At 45.1% G+C, this 24,341-nt stretch overlaps 1 protein-coding gene across 10 annotated transcripts in view; it reads left to right on the top strand.

The window, feature by feature from the left end:
• The window catches only part of LOC106600560 (myomegalin), an 82,614-nt gene that overhangs the window by 36,127 nt on the left and 22,146 nt on the right, over positions 1 to 24,341 (top strand). For 8 of the 10 annotated variants that reach the window (XM_014192013.3, XM_082973535.1, XM_014192018.3 and 5 more), the window contains exons 1-14: positions 11,488 to 13,949; positions 16,529 to 16,666; positions 16,814 to 16,933; positions 17,058 to 17,150; positions 17,543 to 17,767; positions 17,946 to 18,104; positions 18,200 to 18,301; positions 18,547 to 18,684; positions 18,798 to 18,977; positions 19,338 to 19,532; positions 19,768 to 19,950; positions 20,117 to 20,359; positions 20,495 to 20,601; positions 20,814 to 20,956. In XM_014192013.3, coding sequence (XP_014047488.3) covers positions 12,621 to 13,949; positions 16,529 to 16,666; positions 16,814 to 16,933; positions 17,058 to 17,150; positions 17,543 to 17,767; positions 17,946 to 18,104; positions 18,200 to 18,301; positions 18,547 to 18,684; positions 18,798 to 18,977; positions 19,338 to 19,532; positions 19,768 to 19,950; positions 20,117 to 20,359; positions 20,495 to 20,601; positions 20,814 to 20,956 — 3,355 coding nt within the window. In that variant the 5' untranslated portion in view covers positions 11,488 to 12,620. Of the gene's footprint in view, positions 1 to 2,570; positions 2,695 to 2,831; positions 2,984 to 3,126; positions 3,284 to 4,661; positions 4,716 to 11,487; positions 13,950 to 16,528; positions 16,667 to 16,813; positions 16,934 to 17,057; positions 17,151 to 17,542; positions 17,768 to 17,945; positions 18,105 to 18,199; positions 18,302 to 18,546; positions 18,685 to 18,797; positions 18,978 to 19,337; positions 19,533 to 19,767; positions 19,951 to 20,116; positions 20,360 to 20,494; positions 20,602 to 20,813; positions 20,957 to 24,341 lie in introns of those variants that run through there. The other 2 variants (XM_014192019.3, XM_014192012.3) reach the window with 2 other exon arrangements.

The raw sequence follows: 24,341 nt of genomic DNA, 5'->3' as shown, positions 1-24,341 counted from the left end.
TGTATTGCAAAGTTTCACGGATTTAATAAAATGTGGAACGACAACCACGCTGCACTTTGGTCTGCTCCTTTGGACAACCGTGACAGTCAGCTCCACAGCTGGTGTGATGGGTACATTGTGTTCCCCCTGTCTTTCTGCTCACGTGGCAGCTAATCATCATTACATTACTGTATTAATGTGGCGATCAGAATAGCTGAGTCATTATTACCCCACATGGAGTCATCAAGAGCTGGACAGAACACTTGTTCTGAGTTTGTTGTTTTTGAGTTCAGTTTCAGACTGGGTAATCCAGTCTGGACTGTATGTCAAGCGTAGTGTATGCAAGGGCCTTTTGGCAACGTAAAAGCGCTTATGTTTGTGTGCTGTGAATATATTCATGCATGTGGGGGAGTGTGTGTTTAGTTCATTGTCATAATATAAACATCTAGTTTAGTTAAAGTACTAATCTTCTCCTAATTGCCACCAGTTAGACTGCCCAGCAGTAACAGCCACTCGATGCAGACAGACAGTAGCATTACACAGTCTGGTTCAAAATAATCCTAGTTATCTGAGCTGCCGTCTGCTATAGTCAGATGGTCCGAGTTAAAAACAGGAGTGCAGAGGACGAGAGGACAGGAGGAATAGAATATACGTACAGAGCAGACGGGATGGTGTGTGCCATTTTGGGATCCACAGCAGGAATTCTGGGATGGTGTCGTTGAGTGACTCAGGGAAACAGATACTTAAAGACATGCACACACATGCACACACACGCGCACATACACATTTAAAGTTAAAAAGGTTCTCCAGCTCAAAATGCATATCAGCCAATGAAAAGCAATGATTTACTTGCATGTGACAGAACGCCACATTGTAGCTGGTGCCATCCATGTAATATATATAGCCTATGCAATATGATTATTAGGCAATAGCAGTGTTTGTGTGCAAGGCTGAAGAAAGAGGTAGCTTGTTAAATTCATTAATAATCTTTGTTTTCAAGCTGTTGGCATCCTTTTTCAACACTCTATTACACAATGCATGTAAATCAACATTTCAATTATGGGGGAATCTCATGTGAGATTCAAACCCTTGTCACAATCTGCGGCAATTAGGACTAGGCACTTTATACAGAGAGCAATTTGATCAGTCAGTCAAAGAATGTGCTGTTGGACTTAGATACAGTATGTCCATGAACAAGTGTTGGAACATGTCCAACTACTTCAACATTTTAATTGGCTGATGCACTTGTGCCAGGATATAATCAGTGCCACCTGTTGAAGTTACAAGCTACAATTTAGCGTTCTGTCACATGCAAGTAAATCAACAATTTTAATTGTCTGATACGCATTTTGAGCTGGAAGAACCCATTTAACTAAACGGTTGCTTATGTTCGCAAGTATGGCCCAAATGTGTGTGTGTGTGTGTGTGGGGTGGGGGGGGGGGGGGCAGTAATTTGTAAACAAAGACTCTGCATAATGATCAGTCAGGTCACCCGCGATACAAGTCAGTATTCAACATCCATCCATGTCTGAGGATGTCGGGAGATGACATGGAAACCGGCAACTAGCGGCAACAGTGAGCGCTGTTACCTTCAAGTAGGTTTGGGTTTTGCTAGGACATTGCAGATTGGTGTAGGCAACTGCCTCTGGTGCTAAAGGTTACATGTTCAAATCCAGTGATAAAAAGTTGGATTTTGAGATTTCTGTGTTAAGCCTGTCTCAAACCTTAACCCTTACCTTAACTATTTAATGCCTGTCCTTAAGAGTTCAGAGTTAATGCCTAAACTTAACCCTAACCTTAAAAATTCTGAGTTTATGTCTAAACTTATCCTTTAAACACTTTGAAATGTAACGTTTGGAAGAACTTTGAAATTTGACGTTTGAGAAACATGGATGAACGTCTAATTCTGACGTGAGACTGTGAGAGCTAGTTGGTTGTTTCATCCTCCAGCAGCTAATTGTTGTTTTGTAGCGACAGACAGACAGACAGACAGACAGACAGACAGACAGACAGACAGACAGACAGACAGACAGACAGACAGACAGACAGACAGACAGACAGACAGACAGACAGACAGACAGACAGACAGACAGACAGTTTAGTTGATTAAACGTTTGAGAAACATGGATGAACATCTAATTCTGACGTGAGACTGCGAGAGCTAGTTGATAATGATAGCTACGTCAAGGTCGACTGAATTCCAGCCTTGGTCTGCGTGATGTTTTTGTTGCACTCTCACAGAACTAGAAATTAACTCAATAAAATGTTACACCCTGAGTGTGTGACTGGTCTCTATGCGTAGCTCGGGTATCACATGAGCTATATCAGGGAGAATTCATATGACTTCATATCCTGTCTTAGTCCTGACCTGACCACACTACAAACCTAAAATGACCCAGGTCTGACGCCACTGGTCTGCCCAGCACCGATGGCACAATAACAAGCAACACCAGTGTGAATGCACGTGCACAGTGGATGACTGTTGGTAGTTATTGATAGGTGTTGCCTCTTGTTTCATTTCTGTGAAAGGACAACAGAAGACACCCTGACCAATCACAATGCCCCCTCATTTTTTTCCTCTCTTCTAAAAGGACGACAGCAGAGAGCCTGTCCAGTCACAATGAGGCAGAGCTGCAGAGACGATGTGAGGAGAGACAGCAGGAGATTGACCATATGCAGGAGTTGCTGGAGACCAAGATACAACTCCTGCAGGAGGTACACACACACACACATAATTAAACTGTTCGAACAATGGTTGCGTTATTTGTTGAGATGAAATGAGTTGTTGGATTATTAGATCAGCTTTCAAATACACAGACGGACACCCAGACCTTTTCATGTGTTTCCTCCAGGAGGCCCAGCTAGCGCGAGGTGAGGCTGAGAGGATGGCCTCCCTGACTGGGTCGAGTTCCCAGCCCCTCTTGGAGGATATGGAGGACAGCCAAGAGGAGGAGAACCTCCAGACCCAGTCTCACCACCCCGCATCACACACCTACAGAGACAGGTAAACACACATACATGGTCATTCGAGACAGATTTGAACCAGTGACCTAAAAGTTGCAATCCACACCTTCACACTAATTGAGGAAGTCAAACTTTGCCCACCGTGTCTATGGCACGGACCCCTCTGTCCTTCCCCTCCTGTAGGGTGATCGAGGAGCTGACCAGTGCTCTGCGCTGTAAGGAGGCTATGATCACTGAGCTGAGTGGACAGAAGAGTGTTCTGACATTGAGGGTGGGAGAGCTGGAGGGAGAGGTAGAGGACCTCTCCTCCTCCCTGCTGCAGAAAGAGAGTGATGCGGAGGTACGTAGGATCCCCATTATGTGAAAATTGCCTGCGTCGGGCTGCATTTGGGTTAATGGTTCAATGATTGATTGGGTTATTTTATGTATGGTATGTATTTGACTGATTGAGTTCCTGTAGTGTGTACAGACCTATAATAACAGGTGCATAGTTTAATTCACAGGGTTTCTGGGATACCTCACCCAGTGGTGATTTTTAGCATGTTAATCCTGGTGGGGCAAAATCAACCAATTTTTTATATGCATTCCAGCAAAGCCACTACAAAACACTAAACAATACATGAATTGCACTATACTGGTGACAAACGTTGCCCACAAACTGTTAGGGCCTACATAACGCTGTCCCGACAGGGAGTGTTTCCTTTTTTGTTGTTGATTGTTATATTATTATATATTATTATTTTTATTATATTCATTATTTTTTTTTTAGCTAAACAGGTGGGGCAGAATGACGGGTTGACACCGACCTTTTAGTGCCCCCAGTTTACGGAATAACCTTTCATTTTGAATCCCTGGTGCTACTAGACCTGTTTACAGCTCTGGTGTTACATGAATTCATTGAGGATTGCAGTTGTTTTGATTGTAATGGTTTATTTCTTGAAATTGTATTATTGTAATTGTACCTTTTGTTGGTCATCTTGTTTTTTTTGGAATGTTCCTTTTTCTTGATTCTGAAAATGTTTGTGAATGAGACCCTGTTCTCAGTTGGGCGCCCGTGAATAAATAAAAGTACAAAAAACTGATTAATAATAATACAAGTAATCACCCATACCCATTCTTCTCCCATACCTCTCCTCCTCTTCGTCATATCTCCCCCGTCCCCACACGCGCAAACACATCTGTCTATTATGTGGAAACACACCTATAGCTAACACAGCGCAACACACACATAAACACACCTGTCAAAAAGCACATAGCGACATGCCTATTTGTGTTCAAGCCTACTAAAGGTTACTAAAGGTATTTACCCAATAAAAATATGACTTATTTTTCTATATCCTTTCAGTTGTCAAAATCGCACATTGTCTTGATTTAGGAGTCGGACATCCATTTTTCATTGTCAATGGGGTTGTCATAAGATGGCGAAGTAAAACGTAACGCTTTAATCTGGTTCAGAATCAATTAATTTCATGTATATCTACTGTAACCCATGCAGCTGGTTCTGTTCAATCTGTCTGTTGTGTTGTAGTGGTAGCAGGCAGGCAGAGAGGGGTAGTGTTGCTACTCTCTGAATGATCTGATCATCACTACAGCTGCTGTACTTCTTTAGTGAGAATGAGATATTACCCTCTGTCGGACAGATATCACCATCACTCAAACACAACCCACATACACACACACACAAACCTAATGATCTAACCCAGCTGTTTCTCCTACAGTTCTACCAGGAGGAGCTGGGCAGGGAGAGACTGCGCATTGAGCAGGAGATGCAGGTGAGTGAATCCTGAAGTGGTTAAATAAAGAGTGTGCACTTTTAGGTGTTAGGCCTGCTCCAGATCCCACTCTGTTGGTGAGAGCAGGCCCTCTACTGGATAACAAATGCATAGCAGACAGACAGGCACACCAAGTAAGGTAACATTCACTACAGAATATGTAGTCACCATCTTAAGAAAAGCACATGAAAATCAAATAACCCACTAAAGTATTTGTTTCTTTGCAGTTCATTGAATTCATTGAAAGTAAAGTACCCATTGTTAGATGATAATCACATCAGTTCTCGGTAAATAGCAGCTGCTAGACCTGAGTAATAAAGCATTCCTAGATCAGTCTGCGTTGATGTCTCCATGGCTGTTAATCCCTGTGTATTGTGTTGGGAGCTGTCAGCCTGAAAGGAGAGGGACCTGGGTTATTTTAGTCTGGGGTAAACAAATGATGTGAAGATGTATTTATGAACAGACCACACACATTCTCCATTCTCATCAGTCATTCTGAGAGGAGGTGTTCTCAAATTACACAAATAACAGCAGAACAGGCTTATGAGTGTGTGTTGACTGGACTGGTGCTAGGTCATAGAAATTAAATAGGTATTGTGTGGTACTGTGAGTCAAGTGAAAAGAAATCCAACGTTATTTCAAGTGTAAAAAAGTGTCAACACCTCACAGGCCTACAATGTAAATAAAGCTGCAGTACAGTGTAGTGTATCCATACTGTATACCTGTCCGTTTGAGAAAGATTGTTTGGTTGATCGTTGTCACTTGTTAGTTTTGGTAATCAACAGTTATCTCTTCTGAGCCATTATCACTTACTGGTCATTATCTATTGCTAGTCATTACAATTCATTAGTATGATATGATCATGTGTATTTCTCTCATTTTGACTCCCAAGGCTCTTGGCTCTTGTCATCTGGCGACAGCTTTGAATCCTACACATATTTGTTGTAGTGGGAGTTTCTCAATAGAGGCAGTCAAAGCCCCAATGTGCCTCTAAAGGCATTTTACCTTGTAAATCAGCTTGGCTCTGGGATGCAAATGTGCCTGCCAGGACCGATATCAGCTCAGATTTCACACAGTGACGCTGTCCCACTGCTCAGGGCCACCACTGCTAGCTGGCTGTCACTTAGGCTGAATGGATCATTGTTGCATTTAAAGGGCCAATCGATGTCAGGAGGAGGGGTCTTTGCAAGTGGAAAACGAATGAATGAGAAGAACAGGCATAGGCAATGGCATACATTGAACTTTGTATTTATTTGACACATTAATGACAGCAAATGACCTAAACATCATTATATTCTGGCCTGTAGTTCCACCTTATAGTGAGGCAGATTTTTTTTCCACCTGTCTGTCAACGTGTTCTATATATGAACTCAATCGTGTGTACACAACTGTATACAAGACAGAAAGGTTGCTTGCCGTGTGTGCACTTGTAAGCGTCTGAATGAATCATTTATATATACACTAGATGACTGACTGGGGGTGCTGTTTTGAAGCCACAGAACCTCCATCTTGGCACTCCCCCACCGTTGTAAAAATCCATGTACTTTGAGTGAGTGAGTGTGCGTGCAAGCATGTGTGTTTGTGTGCATTTAAGTGGCTCTTGTTTCAGCAAGGTTGTCAATAGGTCATGCTGACCTTCTGGTGCTAACAATGACACACACACACAGATATCAAGTTGTGTTGTCTAAGACAGACACTAACACCTAGCTTCTAATTGGTTCCCCAGACACCACGGCTAATGAGATCAATCAAAATGTCAGGCCGTCCAGGAGAGAGAAATGTGGTGAAATGAATGTACTGTGATGGGCTGTAGGGAAAGGACAGTGGCAGCTGATGCTATTTATGCTAGGACACAAAATAAAATCAATGATCTCATTTGATGTTGTTCTCAAGAAGAGGAGAGAAAAGTGCTGTTTTTTTGTTTGTGATTTGTTATTTCCAGCTCTCTCTTGCTTGATTGCGGTCTATGCTTAAAGAGGAGTTTGAAGCAACTCTGATTTAGCAGTGGACTCTACTGAAGAATATTTTTCGTACTTAAGCAGTCCTCATTTTAAATCCCAAATCCTCAACAAGCTTAATCAAGGACCCCCAACCACTCTCAAACTATAATTTTAAGCCACTCATAATCAGGCACTAGTGAGGATCTGAGCTAGGACATAAGGTCAGCTCTGCCCTTAGGGAAAATGGCTGCCTCTTCATACACTATCATATAGTAAGGCAATGAAGCCTACATGGGTTTGAAAATGAAGCATAGTAAGTATGAGCACAATCACAGGTTGTTGTTGTTGTGATTCATATCTTACTCTTGGCTTTATATAACACAGTTGTCCCTTTGGGGATAACAAAATTCATTTTCCAAGAGAGACCTGGGCCTACTAGTCATCTCTAGCCATGTAAAATTCTGTTTTGAGGCAACATGTTATTTTGAGGACCAAAGCTGATAAGTGAAGTCACAGTGTGAGTGCATGACTGTCTGTCTGTACACCATCAGGGATACACGGTCACTGCAGATTCCACTGAGCTTAAAGCATAATGTAGTTTTGTACAGCTAATTTATTCACACAGCCAAACCATATTTGATATGGTGTGTACGCACGGTGTAGCCAATGTGATGTTTGATGTCCTTGGTTTGCCCTTGTCAGTAAGTGAGTTTATATGACTGATATGCGGCAGAATCCCTCATGTTGCCGAAAATGCAATCATTAATTTCAATCAAAACATCAAAACCGGTTTACCTTCATTTCAACATATCACTCTACATCCCTTCATTCACAGCGCCCGCTACAATAGCGGTCACCCGTCCACCAGTGCTTGTGCACACTGCACCACAAATGCCTCTCTCTTTGTTCTCTCCTTGTAGCTTTTGTAGTCGTAGTAACCCATTTTATGGCCCCCTTGTCCTACTATGTCATGGTATTCCCCTCTCTGCTTTACAGCATGGTTCCTCTCTGCCTTATGGCTAGTTCTGATGGATAGCTTTATGTAGTCATCTATATATTGCAGACAGATGTCTGGTTGAAGGCATTGGAGCATGGTCCTCCTGTGATATACAGTTCTAGAATATAATACAATACAATATCCAATCATTTTTCTTGACCACGTGACTTGATGGCCATGTGCTATAACTAGGGTCCAGATTCTTCCCTGGTCAGGGTATGTGGTCAGTCAGGAAAGACTGAGTAGAATAGAAGCACTTTATTGCAGCACTTAGTAGCATTCGGAGCTATGAGAGCCGTGGCCAGACCATCTGTTCAGTTGTGTAACTAACACTGCTATCCACCCACTACGGTTATATTCCACTCATACAATTATGTCATACATGGCAGATCTGGACTATATAAATGGGAAGCTTTATGGTTTTCTTCCCATAATTATTATTAATGATCGAGCTAGAGTGACCACCTTCACTATTATGGAAGCATTTTCCTGATATGTTTTGACAATAGGAAAATCTATGTAAAATGTATCCCCTCTGCTTTGAAATACATTAATGGCCTTTACTTGTAAGTCTATTTAGGATATCTTATTTGCATATAGAAGAGGCTAGAAACACAAGGATGGAAAGGTTATGGAGCCTGCTCTACCCGTATGGAAAGGTTATGGCGCCTGCTCTACCCGTATGGAAAGGTTATGGAGCCTGCTCTACCCGTATGGAAAGGTTATGGAGCCTGCTCTACCCGTATGGAAAGGTTATGGAGCCTGCTCTACCCGTATGGAAAGGTTATGGAGCGTGCTCAACCCGTATGGAAAGGTTATGGCGCCTGCTCTACCCGTATGGAAAGGTTATGGAGCCTGCTCTACCCGTATGGAAAGGTTATGGAGCCTGCTCTACCCGTATGGAAAGGTTATGGAGCCTGCTCTACCCGTATGGAAAGGTTATGGAGCGTGCTCTACCCGTATGGAAAGGTTATGGAGCGTGCTCTACCCGTATGGAAAGGGTATGGAGCGTGCTCTACCCGTATGGAAATGGTATGGAGCCTGCTTTACCCGTTCACTGAAAATTATACTGTAGTCCAAGTCAACTCTCTGGCTGACTGTGTGCCGTTATCTTTTTTTTCTGTGTGTATTGAAACCCTTTTTCCCAATTTCAATCCCCCCCCCCACCCCACGGGCTCGGGAGAGGCAAAGGTCGAGTCATGCATCCTCCGAAACATGACCCGCCAAACTGCGCTCTGAGTGGCGCAGCGGTATAAGGCACTTCATTGCAGTGTTGTGACGTCACTACAGCCTGGGGTTTGAGCCCAATAGCGGCTGTGACCGGGAGTCCCATAGGGCAGCGCACAATTGGCCCAGCGTCGTCCGGGTTAGGGGAGGGTTTGGCTGGGGGGGCTTTACTGGGCTCATCGCACTCTAGCGAATCGTTGTGGCGGGCCGGTCGCCTGCAGGCTGACTTCGGTCGTCAGTTGAATGATGTTTCCTCCAACACATTGGTGCTGCTGGTTTCTGGGTTAAACGAGCGGGTGTTAAAAAGCACGATTTGGCGGGTCATGTTTTGGAGGATGCAGCCCGTTGGGGAGTTGCAGCGATGAGACAAGATCGTAATCACGAAAATAAAATTAAAAAATAAAATTAAATACAAATTAAATACAATTCTTTCTTATAAGAAATTGATATTGCCCCCATAAAAGCCCAATTATATATACTGCTCAAAAAAATAAAGGGAACACTAAAATAACACATCCTTGATCTGAATGAATGAAATAATCTTATTAAATACTTTTTTCTTTACATAGTTGAATGTGCTGACAACAAAATCACACAAAAATAATCAATGGAAATCCAATTTATCAACCCATGGAGGTCAATTTATCAACCCAAGTCAAAAGGAGGCTCAGTAGTGTGTGTGGCCTCCACGTGCCTGTATGACCTCCCTACAACGCCTGGGCATGCTCCTGATGAGGTGGCGGATGGTCTCCTGAGAGATCTCCTCCCAGACCTGGACTAAAGCATCCGCCAACTCCTGGACAGTCTGTGGTGCAACGTGGCGTTGGTGGATGGAGTGAGACATGATGTCCCAGATGTGCTCAATTGGATTCAGGTCTGGGGAACGGGCGGGCCAGTCCATAGCATCAATGCCTTCCTCTTGCAGGAACTGCTGACACACTCCAGCCACATGAGGTCTAGCATTGTCTTGCATTTGGAGGAACCCAGGGCCAACCGCACCAGCATATGGTCTCACAAGGGGTCTGAGGATCTCATCTCGGTACCTAATGGCAGTCAGGCTACCTCTGGCGAGCACATGGAGGGCTGTGCGGCCCCCCAAAGAAATGCCACCCCACACCATGACTGACCCACCGCCAAACCGGTCATGCTGGAGGATGTTGCAGGCAGCAGAACGTTCTCCACGGCGTCTCCAGACTCTGTCACGTCTGTCATGTGCTCAGTATGAACCTGCTTTCATCTGTGAAGAGCACAGGGCGCCAGTGGCGAATTTGCCAATCTTGGTGTTCTCTGGCAAATGCCAAACGTCCTGCACGGTGTTGGGCTGTAAGCACAACCCCCACCTGTGGACGTCGGGCCCTAATACCACCCTCATGGAGTCTGTTTCTGACCATTTGAGCAGACACATGCACATTTGTGGCCTGCTGGAGGTCATTTTGCAGGGCTCTGGCAGTGCTCCTCCTGCTCCTCCTTGCACAAAGGCGGAGGTAGCGGTCCTGCTGCTGGGTTGTTGCCCTCCTACGGCCTCCTCCACGTCTCCTGATGTACTGGCCTGTCTCCTGGTAGCGCCTCCATGCTCTGGACACTACGCTGACAGACACAGCAAACCTTCTTGCCACAGCTCGCATTGATGTGCCATCCTGGATGAGCTGCACTACCTGAGCCACCTGTGTGGGTTGTAGACTCCGTCTCATGCTACCACTAGAGTGAAAGCACCGCCAGCATTCAAAAGTGACCAAAACATCAGCCAGGAAGCATAGGAACTGGTCTTTGGTCACCACCTGCAGAACCACTCCGTTATTGGGGGTGTCTTGCTAATTGCCTATAATTTCCACTTCTCTATTCCATTTGCACAACAGCATGTGAAATTTATTGTCAATCAGTGTTGCTTCCTAAGTGGACAGTTTGATTTCACAGAAGTGTGATTGACTTGGAGTTACATTGTGTTGTTTAAGTGTTCCCTTTATTTTTTTGAGCAGTGTATATTATTTTAACCTTTATTTAACTAGGCAAGAGAGTTAAGAACAAATTCCTATTTACAATGATGGCCTATCCCAGTGATGCTGGGCCAATTGTCCACCGCCCTATGGAACTCCCAATCACAGCCAGATGTGAGTCAGCCTGGATTCGAACCAAGGACTGTAGTGACGCCTTTTACACTGAGATACAGTGCCTTAGACCACTGCGCCACTCAGGAGCCCTAACCTGTGGTTATTATGACCAAATTTAGAGAAAATAATGTTATTATCTTTTATTATTATTTAAAATATATCTACTGCTTTACATCGTGTAAGAGTTTATGCAAACACTAATGCATTTCACCTGTTCAATGAAGCGAATACAAAGTTTAGTGTTGACTGGACCAAAATAACTAATAACACCCCGGGTGACATTTTGTAGATTATCAAAATATTTTATTCAACATTGACAAAATTGATCGAATTTTAGCTTTAAATGAACTTCTTATTATATAACAGTAAAACCGGTATTATCATGTCATATAGGACTACTTTTTAATATCTTGATATAGACGGTTAGATATTTTAGCACCCCTAATGCATGAGATGGTGCGCTCCGCCGCTGCAGCCGTTCTGACCAGTGCTACAACGTTGCCACATCATTATCTGCCTAAAGGATCTACAATACTGCTGGGCTGAAGCGCGCCATCTTCACCGTTGATAGAATAAATCAAGAATGAATGTCAAGGGATTGCGGAGGACCTGATTTGCCGCTACCGAGATAATTGCTTTCGTGTGTCATTTCTCAGCAGTGCCGGTGTTTGGTTAAAGGGATACGGTGGTAGTCTACCGTTGATGATCAACCTGACAGCGGGAGCCTCCCATGACAGGCAAACCAAGTGATGCAGCGGAACGTACGCGTGTTTTTCTTGTGTTGGGAAACGCGAAATGAAACAACCGGGAGCGAAAGGAGGAAAGGCTCGTGTGTATTTAGGGAATATAACACCAGAGTGACTTTATATTTCCCTTTCGGATTTAAGTCATTGCATCAAAATTTCCATTACGGAATGCAACAGAATCGGTGACCAAGGATACTGGACGATTTGCTGGCTGCCATCTGCTGCTCAAAGAAGAAATATGCTATTAGAATCCATCCAACGTCTTTATACTCCTATGGAAACAGCAACTCTGGCAGAATATGAAGAGAGAAAAATGGCATTCTATCTAGAGGATTGTATTTTGTGAGCATCTCTTGCTTGCTGCGTAACAGTAACAATATTTGAGTTTCTCCAATGACTCTCTATCTGTTGTTTATATTGAATTTTAGTGGTATTTATTTGTCTGAAACCACATGGCTGCTATTTGTTTTGCATCTCTTCTGAAGAGAGAGAAACAGAAAAGAGGACTGTTACATGCAATATGCCTATATTCACACCTTAATAAATGATTTAATACACAGATGTTGATGGATGAGCAGTCATACTGGGGCTAATAACAGCATCGCATCATGTCAATCACCTCTGTCAATCAAATGTTATTTATTATTTATACAACACTTAACAGCAACCGGGACCTCAACCCCTCCAAGGAGCATCAGAGGTGACGTCAGTGGAAGAACTCTGGGGATATGGGAACGCCATTCATTCATCTTCAGGAAAATGGAAGTTTAATACAAAGGTTCCTGTTTATCATACAAAATAAAGGTGTTTTCTGCATTAGACTAAAGTCTTCACACAAAACACCAAGCTTAGGTGAATGACCTCCGTCTCGACTGTGTGTGTGTGGAATGCTGGACATCAGAATGAAGGAGGCGTGTCGTATCTGCGCGAGGGAGCTCTGCGGTAACCAACGGCGATGGATCTTCCACCCCGCCTCCAAACTCAACCTGCAGGTGCTCCTGTCCCACGCCCTGGGGCGAGAGCTGATCCGCGACGGCCGCGGCGAGTTCGCCTGCTCTAAGTGTGCCTTCATACTGGACCGCATGTATCGGTTTGACACGGTGATTGCCCGGGTGGAGGCTCTGTCCATTGAACGGCTGCAGAGGCTGCTCCAGGAGAAACACCGGCTACGGGGCCTCATCGGTGGCCTCTACCGGAAGACCAACAGGGAGGATGGAGGCGGTGGTGGAGGGGCCGTTACTGGGCCTGGGGATACGGGAGGAGGGGGAGGAAGGGTACAGGGGGATGGTATGGTGGACATGTCTGGTCTGACCCATGCTAAGTACTGTGCCCTGCTCCAGGAGGACTTGGTGTACTCTTTGTATGAGTCCTGGGCTGAGGAGGGGTTAGAGTTCGGGGGTCACCATCATCATCATGGGCATCCCCCTCAATGCGCAGGGCCTACGTCAGAGTTGACAGCTGTGGGGTCACAGCGCTGTGGGACTGTCACGCGTTCACCCAGGAAGTGCCGAGGGTGCACGGCGTGGCGAGTGGCAGATTCAGACTACGAGGCTGTGTGTAAAGTACCCAGGAAGTTGGCACGGAGTATTTCCTGTGACCCATCGACGAGGTATTCGGTCAGCGTGATTGGAGGAGGACGTGCAAGTGGAGGAGGAAGAGGAGGGGAGAAAGATCCAGAGGGGACCCTCTCCTCGCTCACTCTGATCCCTGGGTCCAACCCTACGCACCGGGCTTCGGACAGCGACCGTACCCTGGTGGGCCGAGCCAGCTCCAGCCCCTCTATAGACTCCCTGGACATAGCCGGAGAATCTACCCAGCTGTCTGCAATCCAAGATGGGGACGAGGGGCTAGAGTATCCCCAGGACCCCCTGGATGATCGGTTCTCCGACTCCCTCTCCGAGGAGACTCCACTAAGGTCGGCCACCCGCCTCTCACTGGCCCTCTGCCTGGTCCAGAACTGTGTGTACCGGCCAGTCCAGAGCCCCAAGGGAAGCAGACTGCCTGTACTCAACAGACAGAGCCCCAGCAGCGGAGGCTCCAGAATGAGCTTCCATGAGCCGGCCTTGGGGTTGCTGTATGGAGGTCTGAATGTGCCCGACCTGGAAGCCCCTCTGATCAGGCTGGATGGAGGGATAGATGGGGGTCTGGACCTGGCTGAGATGGAGGAGCTGTGGGAGGATCTGTATCATGAGTGTCCTCCCCCACGCCCCCACCAGGTATAACACTGCAGCTCTCCAGTCAGCTCTGGCCATTGGTTCACCACTGCTCTGTAGTTCCCATTTTTTAGCTTCTGGAGCAGTAACTGAAATCAAATGATTTTTTGTATTTATTTCAATAGGATACCTTATTTTACTACAAACATTTTTGTAGCATATTTTAATCATCTACAGATATACAAATCTCAGAATATGGAGACTATTCCAGAAGGTTAGTTAGTTATCTGTGAATTCAGCACACAGTGCTCCCAACCGTGAGAACATTCCGTGATCTCACCACACTCCGGGCTAGTTAGCTGGATAATCCAGCTGTCCATCTACATCACTTTAACCTCTCCCTCCCCCCTCTCCCTCTCCAGGGAGGATGCACAGAGGATGTGCGCTCCGTAGCACTTGCATCCATGTGTGTATATGTGCGGGCTGTGTCTGTGAGATCATTGTGTGACTCAGGTGTCTACATGCTTAAAATGCACATCATACAATCCTTCAGATGTGTGTTTTGTTTGTGTGTCTGTGTGTTAAAAGCAGTGAGGGATTCTCATGTAGAGCCCTCAGGCCAGTCAGCCATACTAAATGAGTGAGTGTGCTCAGAGAGTGGTGCTGTCATGGTTGGCCAACCACAGAGGCACATTAACAAACCTAGAATGATATTGTCATCTTCACAGTACAGAGGTACTTCATTTGAGCCAGTTTGCTACAGCAGGAAAATAATCCTGCATCAACAGGAAATGTGAATTATAATTTATGGAAATGTTTGTAGAGGTTAATACATTTTTCAAAAGGGAAGATCAAGTCTGAAATTTTCCAAACTGGAAATGACTAACTTCAGAAGCCTTTATAAACCTTGAATACAATACATGTTTTAAATTTGTCACAACAGTGTGATCAAATTAAGATCCTACATCTGTAGAACCTGAGGTACTGTGTATGATCTATCTACAGTATACCAAACATTAGGAACGCCTTACTAATATTGAGTTGCGCCCCCCCAGTTCTTGACACAAAACCGGTGCTCCTGGCACCTACTACTGTACCTCGTTCAAAGACACATTTTTTGTCTTGCCCGTTCACCCTCTGAATGGCACACATACACAATCCATGTCTCAATTGTCTCAAGGCTTAAAAATCCTTCTTTAACCTGTCTCCTCCTCTTCATCTACACTGGTTTGAAGTGGCTTTAACAAGTGACATCAATAAGGGATCATAGCTTTCACCTGGATGTCTCACTGTTTTCCATACTCAGTGTATATCCTCAGATAATTCCTTGCAAATAGCAGGTATTTGCCTTGGGGCTGCTATAGAAATCTGCTGAGTGGTGAGAACTGTGTTGACAAATCCAGGTTCTCTTTCCATAATCAAGTTTCATCCCGGACTCTTAAAGCTGTATCTCTGTACTTAAAGCTCAATGTATTACTGCAAAAAAGAGAGTAGGCTGCCTCATGTCATGTTGCCTTGCAGTCTAACCAAGGTCCATGAAATGAAGAGCAAACACTGTATACAGAAGATATGTAAGCATCCTCTGGAATAAAATGAAGGTTCATTGGGTGCTTTGTAGCTCTATGCGCGCTCAAATTACAATCATCTAGATCCTCTGTGAGCCTCAGTAGGTAATAGTCTGGGACAGAGATTCAGGCAGTGTCTGTGTCTGATTTAGGAGCATTCCTAAATGTGAATGTGATTTCAGGCCTCAGCCAGCCCCAGCCCTGTTCACTAAACTAGGTTAGCGCATGGGGGGACGTGGAGTGGAGTGGCACCACTATTGGCCTATTTTCACAGCAGCAATAAGCCTCGGAGGCAGCAAACCCTCATACTACCGCGCAATGTCAGACCAGGCTAGTGGATGTCATTATATTATAGCATGTACCATAGGCATATAATTACTAGAATGGACTTTCTAATTCAAAGTAATTCTATTTCTATGGCATGTGCAGTATCTCTCCGTGATACTCAAATGGCCTGGACTATGGCTATGTAGTATGTTTTTGGCTTGGACCTGTAAGTATCTATAGTCTACTGTAGCTCTTTGGACCTCTACTGTATGTATTACAGTATAAGAAGATCTTGCCAGCTCATATCAATCCACATACATCTAGCCTGTGTTCCCATTCTAACAGGGATTTAACTTATTTATATTACTTACGTGTGTGTGTGTTGTGGGATTTCCTCCCGTAGTGTAGTGTAAACCTATAAATATAGGATGTGAGTGCTGTAAGGGAGATGGTGACACACTGGTTACGTAAGTTACGTTAGGGGCACCACAGAGCACTTAACATACACAGGAAAACACAGGGAGCTCTCGAGAGAATATCCGCAGGATGGATCTGCTTTTAACGGCATACAAAGATGGGTGAACAGAACATTTGGTTTGGAAAGTACAGTCACCAACAGCCCAGCTCAGTGCATTGTTCCTTTTCCTTATACAGATGTGTCTCTCAGGTCTGGCTAGAGCGGTTGGATAGCAATACTGTGCCAAACTATTGTCTCTATCTCTGCCATAGTGTTCATTTGAGAGCGAAGCGAGATTCGGTATATGTGGACTGTAATGTGTGTGTGTGTGTTAACCCCTGTGTGTGTTCCAGACTCTGATCGAGGAGCAGCAGAGCCAGTTGAACCAGTATGAGTGTGCAGCAGGTCAGTGTGTCAGTGAGCTGCAGAAGGCCCAGCTGCAGGTCCAGTCCCTGCAGACCAAGAGCCAGGAGAGCGAAGCCAACAACGCGGTACGGCTACAGAGAGACATTACCCATCTATACATCAAACGCATACCATACATACAAACAAACACACACACGGCCACTTTCTTGTCCCTTTGTCTCGCTCTCTCTCTACTTATTCATCCCCTCCCTCCCTCCTCCCTCCCTCTCCAGAAGTTGCATGAGAAGCTCATTGAGATGGAGTGTGAACTGCGTTCCATCCGCCAGGGAGCTCAGAACCAGGAGCGCACCATCCAATGCCTGACCGATTCTGTCAGTACCAAGGATAACGAGGTATGTGTGGTCTACACTGAGGTTACATTGCTGCCCCAGAACCGTTCTGAGACGCAGCCCAGGGGACTACATTTGAGTACACACTCAGTAGGGATTTGCAGAATATTCCCTATGTCCTCTTCAGGCCGAGGAGCTGTACCAGCTAATTGAGGGGCAGAACGCCACACTGTGTAAGCTGAGAGAGATGGCCCACCGCAACCAGATCACACACACTGAGGTGAGACCTCACACCCCAGACAGGTCCAGACAAGCACTCAGCAGCATGCCAGTTAATAAAGGGCCATAATAACCCAACAGATAGATAGATAGATAGATAGATAGATAGATAGATAGATAGATAGATAGATAGATAGATAGATAGATAGATAGATAGATAGATAGATAGATAGATAGATAGATAGATAGATAGATAGATAGATAGATAGATAGATAGATAGATAGATAGATAGATAGATAGATAGATAGATAGATAGATAGATAGATAGATAGATAGATAGATAGATAGATAGATAGATAGATAGATGCTGTTATTGTGAAGTGGTAACGTCTAGGAGCAACAACGGCTCAGTCTAACCCCAGTGGATTTGATTGTTTGGTCCTCTCTCCTAGGCTCCAGAGGGGGGCAGTGAGGGTGCGAGTTTAGCCCAGCTTCAGGGTGAGTTGGTGGGGTTACAGAGCTCTCTGTTCACCCTGGGTCTGGAGCTGGAGGCCAGTCAGAGAGCCCAGAGAAAGAGCCAGAGTCAGGCTGAGGACCTAAGCAGAGCTAAAGACAGACTCCACTCTGACCTAAAGGAGGCACTGCAGCACAGGGAGGTCACCGACAAACACAACCAGGTGCGTGTGTGTGTGTGTGTGTGTGTGTGTGTGTGTGTGTGTGTGTGTGTGTGTGTGTGTGTGTGTGTGTGTGTGTGTGTGTGTGTGTGTGTGTGTGTGTGTGTGTGTGTGTGTGTGTGTGGACCCCTGTAGCAATGATGTAGGTGGTGTGTGTAACTTATCCTCTGTCCCACTGTAGGACTTGCGCAGTGCCCTGGCTCAGTCTGGCTTTGAGCTGCGGGCTAAAGAGGCTCAGCTGGAGGAGAGTAAGGCGGAGAGACGTACAGAAGTTCAGGAGAGAGACAAGAACATCACCCAGCTCAAACACTCCCTTCAGGACAAGGAGAGGCAGCTACAGGTGAGAGACATAAACCCCCCCCCCCCCCCCCCCCCCACATACACACACACACACACACACACACACACTGAACCTATCTCCCTCACCCTTTGTAGGAGTACTCTGAACTCCTGGAATCAGCAGACAGCTCCAAACCCAGAGATGCTCTGCTGGACAAACTGAGAGAACGCATCAGAGACAGGGACAGGGCATTGGAGGTAAGGACACTTACTGGATGGATGGGTGGGTGGGTGTAGATAGATAGATAGATAGATAGATAGATAGATAGATAGATAGATAGATAGATAGATAGATAGATAGATAGATAGATAGATAGATAGATAGATAGATAGATAGATAGATAGATAGATAGATAGATAGATAGATAGATAGATAGATAGATAGATAGATAGATAGATAGACAGACTAATCATAACGATTGATGATCTCTTTCTCTGTCCAGCGGTCTATAGATGAGAAGTTCAGTGGTCTGGAGGAGAGGGAGGAGCAGGTGAGGAAACTACAGCTGGCCCTTAGAGAGAAGGAGCGAGACCTGGAGAGACTGCGCTGTATACTGTCCAACAACGAGGAGACCATCACGGTACAAACGCACACACTAAAGGACGATACCTCGAGCAACCGTGAGCATACACCCACTCTCACACACGGTACATCTATATACATTGACATGTTTTTACTATTTGCGTGTGATAGAGTCTGGATGCGTTGGTGCGGGGTAAGGAGCTGGATGTGGAGCAGGCAGCAGAAGCTCACAGGAACCTGCAGTGGCTCCAGCAGCAGAGTGAGGAGAGAGAGAAGAGCACTCTAAGAGAGAGAGACACGCTCATCAGCCAGCTACAGACTGCCCTGCAGACACGCAGCCAGGAGACACAGGTAAACACACAAATACAAACACATACGCACAAATACAAACACATACGCACAAATACAAACACATACACAAAACATGCGTGCGCTAAGCTAGATCAACAGCTCAGATAGGTCACACTAGTAAGGACTGGCTGTACCACCAGTTTGCATTCTGTTTGTTCTTGTAACCAAAGGACACAAGTTTCTCCACTAGTCCATTGTTGAAGTTTTTCATTGTTGGCTGATATTAATGACTTGCAATGCTTTAACAACCTCCAACTAGTCCAATGAGGAAAAACCTGCTCTTATTTCTGACCCCTCCCAAAACGACAGATATACTGACGTGTGTGTGTGTTTGTTTTGTGTTCTCCTATGTGTGTGTAGGACCTCACGGCAGCCCTCCTGGCTAAGGTCCAGGCAGGCCCCAGTGGGGTGGTGGAGGAGCTGAAGGCTCGCCTCGCGCTGAAGGAGAAACTGTTTCAGGAACTGCTGTCAGACCGCAGCCGCCAGAGCCACGAACACCAAGCACAGGTCCAGGATCTGCTCAGCACCATCAGCACTAAGGACCAGTACATACAGGTACCACACACACACACACACACACACACACACACACCCGCTGATCTAGGACCTGTCTCTGAGAATATGAATGATGAGCTTATGCCAGCTGTACAGTGTACTCAGCCCAACATTACTAAGAAAAATCCAATAGTCTATTATAGAAATGGAAACATTTATGATAGAATGGACGTAACATATAAAGTGACAGTCGATTTCAGAATCTCTCTTTTCTCCCTCCGACCTCCTCTCTCAGGACTGCTCTGATAGGCTCTCTCAAGTGATTGACGAGCGGACGGGCCAGCTTCAGGAGCTGCGCAGGCAGCTGTCGTCACAGGAACGGGAGATGGGTGAGCTCCGGAAGGAGAGGGAGAAGGAGAGAATGGGAGAGGCAGAGCGACTGCAGGACCTGCTGAAGGAGAAAGAGGCTTTTATCCAGGTGAATTCTGGGACACTGGATGACAACACACACACACACACACACACACACACACACACACACACACACACACACACACACACACACACACACCACACACACACACACACACACACACACACACACACACACACACACCCTAACTCTCCTACTCCTCCCCACCCAGAGTCTGATGCAGAGCCAGAAGGAGAGCATGGAGCTCTCCACACCAGAGGGGGCAGAAGAGGTACAGGCCATTCGGGAGGAGCTGCAGCTGGTCAGGAAGAAGGAGAAGGAGGCTCAGCTGGAGATTTCAGCCCTGCGTTCAGCTCTAGCTCAGGCCCAGGAGCAGGCCCAGAAGCAGGGAGATAGATTTAAGATCCTGGCCCCAGGAGTAGTAGCCAGGGAGCCCTCCAACACTGACCACCAGGTATCCCTCTCCGCTGAAATTCTTTATTGTCTACAACATTAACAATGACAATTAAGGTCTGGTGCCTACTGAGTGGAGCGTGTGTTTATAATGTTTATCTCACTCTCCCTTTCCTTTTCCCAACCTCTCTGTCAGAGTGTATTGGAGCAGTTGGTCAGTGAGTACCACAGGCTGAACGATGCTCTGAGGGCAGAGAAGAGGCTATACCAGAGTCTGAGCCACATCCAGGCCAGAGGAAACAGGTAGGAGATGGCCACAGAGGCCTTCACTGAGGCCAAGAATAAACACATCTACAAATACACACACCTGGGTGCCTACAAATACACACATTTGTGGACAGTGTAAGCTAGTGTCAGTACACATTGCTGCATACAGTAGTAGGCTAGTAGCAACTGTTAAAACCAGAATCCGTGTTTGAGGATGTTTGTGTGTGGTGTCATTGCCCCTCTCTCAGCAGCTCAGAGAAGACCCGGGCCCTGCACACCGAACTGGACTCTGTTCAGGCACTCCGAGGGCAGCTGGAGGAGGTCCTAGCCAGGACCCGGAAGACCGCCCTGGCACTGGAGAGGGCAGCTAAGAGGCAGTCTGACTTTGGAGGTGGGGACGGGCAGGGACTGGCCTCCAGGGCTACCAGGGGCACTGTTACTAATTCGGCAGGATATTCTGTCTAGCCACTGCACCAACGAGTCAGACAAATGCACTGCAGGTAGAAGTTGCCCTTAGGTGCAGATCTAGGATCAGTTTACATTCACCTAAATCCTAACCTTAACCATTAGTCATCCAAACACTTAATACTGGCCTAAGATCAGTGACTATGGGCAACTTTGTTCCTCTTTGGATGACACAGACACCACACAATAACCGATGCCTGTTCTAACCACCAACACGTTTTTGGGGTTGTTTTAATTACTGTATGAAGTGGCAATGTGCAACTCAGATGTTTTATTATTTATTATTATTAATATATTCTGTGAGTGTGTTTTGAATTGTTGTGTTTGTATTGTTTTTACAACCTGCCTGCGTATTGCTTTGCAGTGCGGCTGTTCTGTAATGCTATTTTGTATTGTACTGTGTCTCTCGGTGTCAATGTGTCCAGCCTTACGGTAATGTGATGTGTTGTGTAGACAGTCCAGCTCATGCCTTACAGTAAATGTCTTCAAGTCATCCATCTTATTATTTAATACCATCTTTGTGTACATACCGTATGCAGGCCCAAGATATATTAGCTGAAATCAAAAGGATGGCCAAGTAGTTAGAATTCCTCCGCAGATCTCCATTCCACAGGTTTTAAAGATTCTATCATTTGCTCATAGTTATTCTTAGTCTCAAAGACGAGGCATGGACCACTAGGTGAGTAGTCAATAGTGTTTTCTTAACAAAGTAAGAATCCTTATCTTAGTTATTTGTTAACCTTGTTATCCCTCGTCGATACCCCACAACCCAGGTATCTTAGATTGCAGGCCTATTTCTTGCGTTTATTGATAGACTTTGTAGCGATCACATACGATGTGATAAAGACATGATAATAAGATTATACCTAGTATCATTCCAGATTCGATTGGTCCAGATTGATTAGCTTTACGGATTTTGGGATTAGTGAAGGAATTTTCAATTAAGATTTGGGGTGATGAAACCCACATTTTTTTGTACTTTGAAATGGAAAGTAAATAAAATATTTCCTGTTTTTTTTTTTTTGTTCAAAGGATTTTTTTCTTTGAATTGGGGACTGGATTCCCTCTCCCCTTTTGCCCCCTTATCCAATACAACAAACCCTCCCTTCTCCCCCAACTAGGAGAGAGAACAGATAACGGGTGTTCTGTCTGATCCCTGAGGTGAAAGAAAGAGAAAGTGGTGATCATGTGCTTTTCTCATCCCTGTCTGAAGAGTCACCTCTGTCTCTACATTCTGTCTCCATAGTCTCTGTGTTCAAAACACACTCTTAAACATTACTGCCCACACACACACACACACACACACACACACACACACACACACACACACACACACGCATGCTCTCACACACGCTCACACATATTCTAAGAATATCCTTATAAAACACATTTTCTTTCACAGAAGAAAGAGATCTCTCATGTTTTTAGGGAGTTACACTACCATCTCTGTCGTTAACCTATGACTTCTCTGCCACGTGCATGGCATCCCAGCATGTTTGCATGGCTAGTTTACTGTGATGTGGATTGACATCTTTGACACAGGTAAGTCACTTACTCTTAGGTATAAGAAAATATACTATACTGATTATGTTATGTGAAACAGTCCTTCTGCCTCACACTAGTAATGATTTCCAAACATTATATCTAACAGGATAGATTATATAAGGTATATACAGATACCACAGGAGGTTGGTGGCACCTTAATTGGGGAGGACGGGCTCCTGGTAATGGCTGGAGTGGAATTAGTGGACCGTATCAAATACATCAAACATGGTTTGCAGGTGTTTGATGCCAGTCCATTAGCTCTGTTCCGGTCATTATTATGAGCCGTTTTCCCCTTAACAGCCTCCTGTGAATTTTGCACATCACATGTCTGCACGGTCTGGATCTGTGTGCTTCATGTGTGTCTCACCATCACCACCAGAGGCTCTGGTAAGGACGACACGGAGATGTCCTCCAATGAAAATTGGTTTATATGTCATGATTTAACTGTAATATCATGTAATTATATAGCATTCAACTATAATTACATGAATATACCATTTCATAACGTGCTCAGAGAGATGCTTCTATTGTACATACAGGTAACCGCCAAAATAAATCAAAAACAAGTAAATGAGGGATGCAAAGTATTTTGAAAGCAGGTGCTTCCACACAGGTGTGGTTCCTGAGTTAATTAGGCAATGAACTTCCCATCATGCTTAGGGTCGTTTATAAAAATTCCCAGTTGCCCATTATTTTGCTACCATTGCTAGAAGAAGAGATCCCAGTGACATTGAAAGAGGGGTCTCAAAGGAACATAGGGGGTTTAAAGGGTGTAGGTGTGTGTCTGTCTCAATCACCAGATCTCAACCCAATTGAACACCTATGGGAGATTCTAGAGCGGCACCTGAGACAGCGTTTACCACCAGCATCAACAAACCACCAAATGACGGAATTTCTCAAGGAAGAATGGTGTCGCATCCCTCCAATAGAGTTCCAGACACTTGTAGAATCTATTCCAAGGCGCATTGAAGCGGTTGTGGTGGCTCGTGGTGGCCCAACGCCCTACTAAGACCCTTTATGTTGGTGTTTCCTTTATTTTGGCAGTTACCTGTATGACCTCCTTCAGACGAATAGCTCTGTCATAGTGTAGGACACACCATCTCTTGTCTAAAATGGCCAAGTGCTGCTGTTCTGTAGGCTGAATAAACAGCCTTGCAGTGAAGGAGTTTTGTCTTACACTTGATCTGGTCTTCATTGTCCCTCAGCCAACTCTCCCCCCGGCCCCCTTATATCTTTTGACCCACCCTACCCTAATACACAATGCCAAGGGTTATAAGTGAGTTATAGGCAGTTCAACAAAAAATGTTTTACCAAGAATAATCTCTCCCATAAGACTCTTCCATAGAAGATTTCATTATCTTCGGTCTAAACGGAGGCAGAGGTGCGTTGTTATGCAAAGAATGCACACAGTAGGGTCATTCCACCAAATGGGTGCCTTTTGCGTCCCTTTGATATTTTAAGTAGGAATTGGGCACCAATATTGAACATTTTAAAGCCGTTTTATATTAAATAGAGACCAAATGGAAAATTCAATAAATCAGATTTTTTATTCGAACAAAGACTTGCTAAAGTGCCAAAATTCAGCATTTTGACATGTTCCTCCGTCAACCCTGTCACCTCTAGGAAGATTTTAACCCACTTAACCCCCAAATGTCTCCATGTTTCACCATCATTGTAAACCCCTGGTTCTATTTTAGCTTTGACAAAGTAATTTCTGAAGATTATTATTTATTTCCTGTGATTAGTGATTCATTTACGTCTGTCCC

This window comes from Salmo salar, chromosome 03 (genome assembly GCF_965601325.2).
Source record: "Salmo salar chromosome 03, fSalSal1, whole genome shotgun sequence".
Classification (NCBI taxonomy): domain Eukaryota; kingdom Metazoa; phylum Chordata; class Actinopteri; order Salmoniformes; family Salmonidae; genus Salmo; species Salmo salar.
This window is presented reverse-complemented; position numbering and strand designations above follow the sequence as displayed.